Genomic DNA, 2882 nt, shown 5'->3' on the forward strand with positions numbered 1-2882 from the left:
ATAGCTGCTCGCCCAGCCAGAGGAGAGGTTCAACGTCAGAACCTTGGTTGTATCTTTCTCTGTTGATTATTCATTAATAAACGACTATCATTATGGTTCCGATCTTACTGTTCAATATGATAATGTTTGATCTATTTCCTTTCTGACTGATATATAGTTGTATTTTAGTGGATTTTATGCTCGTATTCGCTTCGTTCTTTGCATGTGCAGGTATCCATTCGCGGGGATCGTGAGGATCGTGACCTGCTGAAGCAAGGAAATGGGAGTATCAACTCTTCTTCGACATTAGCGTTGGACTCCAGGTTGGTTCTCATAATCCACTTTCGATTTGCAACTAGGAACTTGCACGGTAGCGTGAATTGATTGTTGCTAGACCTATTTCGAGCTAGTGGGATCGCCTCTGTCCGCAGAGGGGATTTACCTCTCCAACACTCTCCATTGAACTATATCTCTAATAGCAACTCGTAAATGATACAATGATTAAAGTTATAGATAATTCAAGACCAACTACCTGTGGATGTGGGTATGTGCAAGCAGGTAATATATGGACCCAAATGTCAGAGACAAGAGTCAAAGGAACCTGGCTAGAAAGGTTAGGCTTCCTTCCACTGATAATCTCCATCATCAACATTACAATGTTGTAAACATCAACCTGCTTCGTAGCAATCTATCCATTAAAATATTCTGGAGGCATGTACCCCAATGTCCCAACTACCTGGATAGATACTTGACCCTTTTGACAAATGTTCTCTGCTATGGAATTATAGTCCTATTCTTGAATTGATTGTAAATTCTTAAGAGCCACAGTGCAATATTGTGTTGAAGTGGATAAGGGGCCTTCTGCAAAAAGTCTTGCATGACTGCTTTGATAGGCCAGAACCACAATTGTCTAGAGTATGGTGGGGTTGAAGTGCACAAGTCAACAAAGGGACCTCATATTCTTCAGAGAGGACAACAACTTCGCCTACTTATCACTCTTAAAGGGCCCTCTCCCCTTCATTTAAAAATAAAATCAATGTTTTGTCTCAACTATATTTTCTCTACTGCCGATTTCAATGGTTTATTGGTGTTGACAATTTTCGTCAAACACTTTTTTTGAATCCTATGCGGAAGTATTTTTTCTTAGATCGTGCTCACAACCTGTTGTACAAGTGATATACATTAAATGTCCCGTAAATATAGATATACATAAATGTTATTATTGATATTAATATTATTAATAATATTATATAAGAATATTTAAATTAGTATTCAAATTAATAATACATAATAATAATAATTTAATTGAATAAAATTAGAAAATATAAATTGATTTCTTGTTAAATGAGTTACGTGTCAGAGAAAGAAAAGGAAACAGTTCCAAAAAATTGAATGATTGATTTCAAAATAGTAAATTAATCAAATAAAATAAATCATTTCCTAAAATTTGTGAATAACAACTTAAATTAACATTTTGATATTTATTGTCTGAAGTTATTATAAATAACAACATTACTGAAAATATTTATCTAAATTTAATTTATAGGTGAAAAGAAACTAATAAATATAAATAATTTTATAAGATAAAACAGTTAGAATTATATAATAATATAATTTGTTATTTTATAAAATAATATAAATCATGTTTTAAATTCACTAAAAACAATATGAAGGAATATAATATAAAAAGATAATAAGTAGTTTTAAATGAGACTCTTTGGAAAGTTTTAGGCTTCATTAATATCACAAGTTTGACAACTGGGCTATTCAGAATAGAAGTGTCTTAAAGATTTTTGAAGGTGTTGAATCTATATATGTAGTAAAAAAACAAGTTTAAACAACACAAATCAAGATTTGGCCATCAAAATTTTGGCCAGATTCCCACCAGAAATCCACCAAAAACTCCAAAATATCAAACTTAAAAACTACTCCTAAAAAAATATCAATCTAACTAAATACAAATTTTCTTTGATTTAATTATTTTTATATAAAAAATTCATCACTCTCGATCTATGGCCTTGCAAGGATTTCTCTTTCCAATTTCTCACTTGACAAATCCAAAAGACTCTGCATAGCAAGAAAATCTGCTGCCTGCAGTAACATAATATAAAGCATATCAACCAGCATTCAATTACATTACTTATTGACTTTTAAAAAGATAATACTTCACATTATTTTTATGATAACATTACCTTTATCATATCCCGCAGTGTTGATATGTCCACGCTGATAAAATTGTCATCCCACTCTTTAATTTCACGTGAGGTTTGAGTTGAGTTGTGTAAATGATAGTCATAGTATTGGATCACCTTTTCCAATATTGGAGTGGATACATAAACATGCACAGTTGCATGAGATATATCGATGAATTCTGCCATATTCTTTATCACCTTCGACTCCATTGCAATTTCTCTACCCACCCGAAAAATTTCTCCGTCAGCCGTTTCCAGTGCCATTGTGTTGACCATATCGTTTTCCATTGATCGTTCCGCTTAAACCAACTCAGGTCCTGTGTCGGAAGTCAAAGGGTAGAAATAAAAATCAACGTCCCAAGTCAAAGGGTAGAAATACAAATTAACGCCAGCTATTAATGTGCAGTTGACAAGAAATATAAAACATTTAGAAATAGGTAATATATATATATATATATATATCAAAGTTTTTTCACCGACCTTTTTCTGAGTGTGTGCGTTGAACGAATTTATGACTAGTTTAGAGTCACCAAATATCTGCAGTTGCTGACATCTTTTCGCAAGGGAAAAAATAAGAAGTCTAAGGCTATTAAGTTATGCATATTTATTTGTGCCTCTCCTTAAACCCAACTTCATCTTGTAATGATGATCTTCATTTAAATACAAAACTAATCCTCTACCACAACCATCTTGTTGAGCAAATGCATCAAA

General features: G+C 32.6%; 1 protein-coding gene across 1 annotated transcript; it reads right to left on the reverse strand.

The window, feature by feature from the left end:
* Nucleotides 1–1989: 1989 nt before the first annotated feature.
* Nucleotides 1990–2459, reverse strand: LOC149171433 (SKP1-like protein 3). Its single transcript, XM_089425978.1, has 2 exons — nt 2172–2459; nt 1990–2070 (listed from the first exon to the last, which is right to left on the reverse strand). The coding sequence occupies exons 1-2, from the start codon at nt 2457–2459 to the stop codon at nt 1990–1992; spliced, it is 369 nt and encodes a 122-aa protein (XP_089282104.1).
* Nucleotides 2460–2882: the final 423 nt, after the last annotated feature.

The sequence above is a fragment of the Pinus tabuliformis genome, chromosome 4_2, assembly GCF_031772625.1.
Source record: "Pinus tabuliformis cultivar Carrire ecotype Pingquan chromosome 4_2, CPIR1, whole genome shotgun sequence".
In the NCBI taxonomy this organism is placed as follows: Eukaryota; Viridiplantae; Streptophyta; class Pinopsida; order Pinales; family Pinaceae; genus Pinus; species Pinus tabuliformis.

Bases quoted from the DNA above. Each gene is read 5' to 3' on its own strand.
- LOC149171433 (XM_089425978.1), bottom strand. From the start codon at position 2,459: ATGGAAAACGATATGGTCAACACAATGGCACTGGAAACGGCTGACGGA. The intron at 2,071-2,171 runs GTAATGTTATCA...ATGTTACTGCAG, and splicing joins CACTGCGGGATATGATAAAG to GCAGCAGATTTTCTTGCTAT.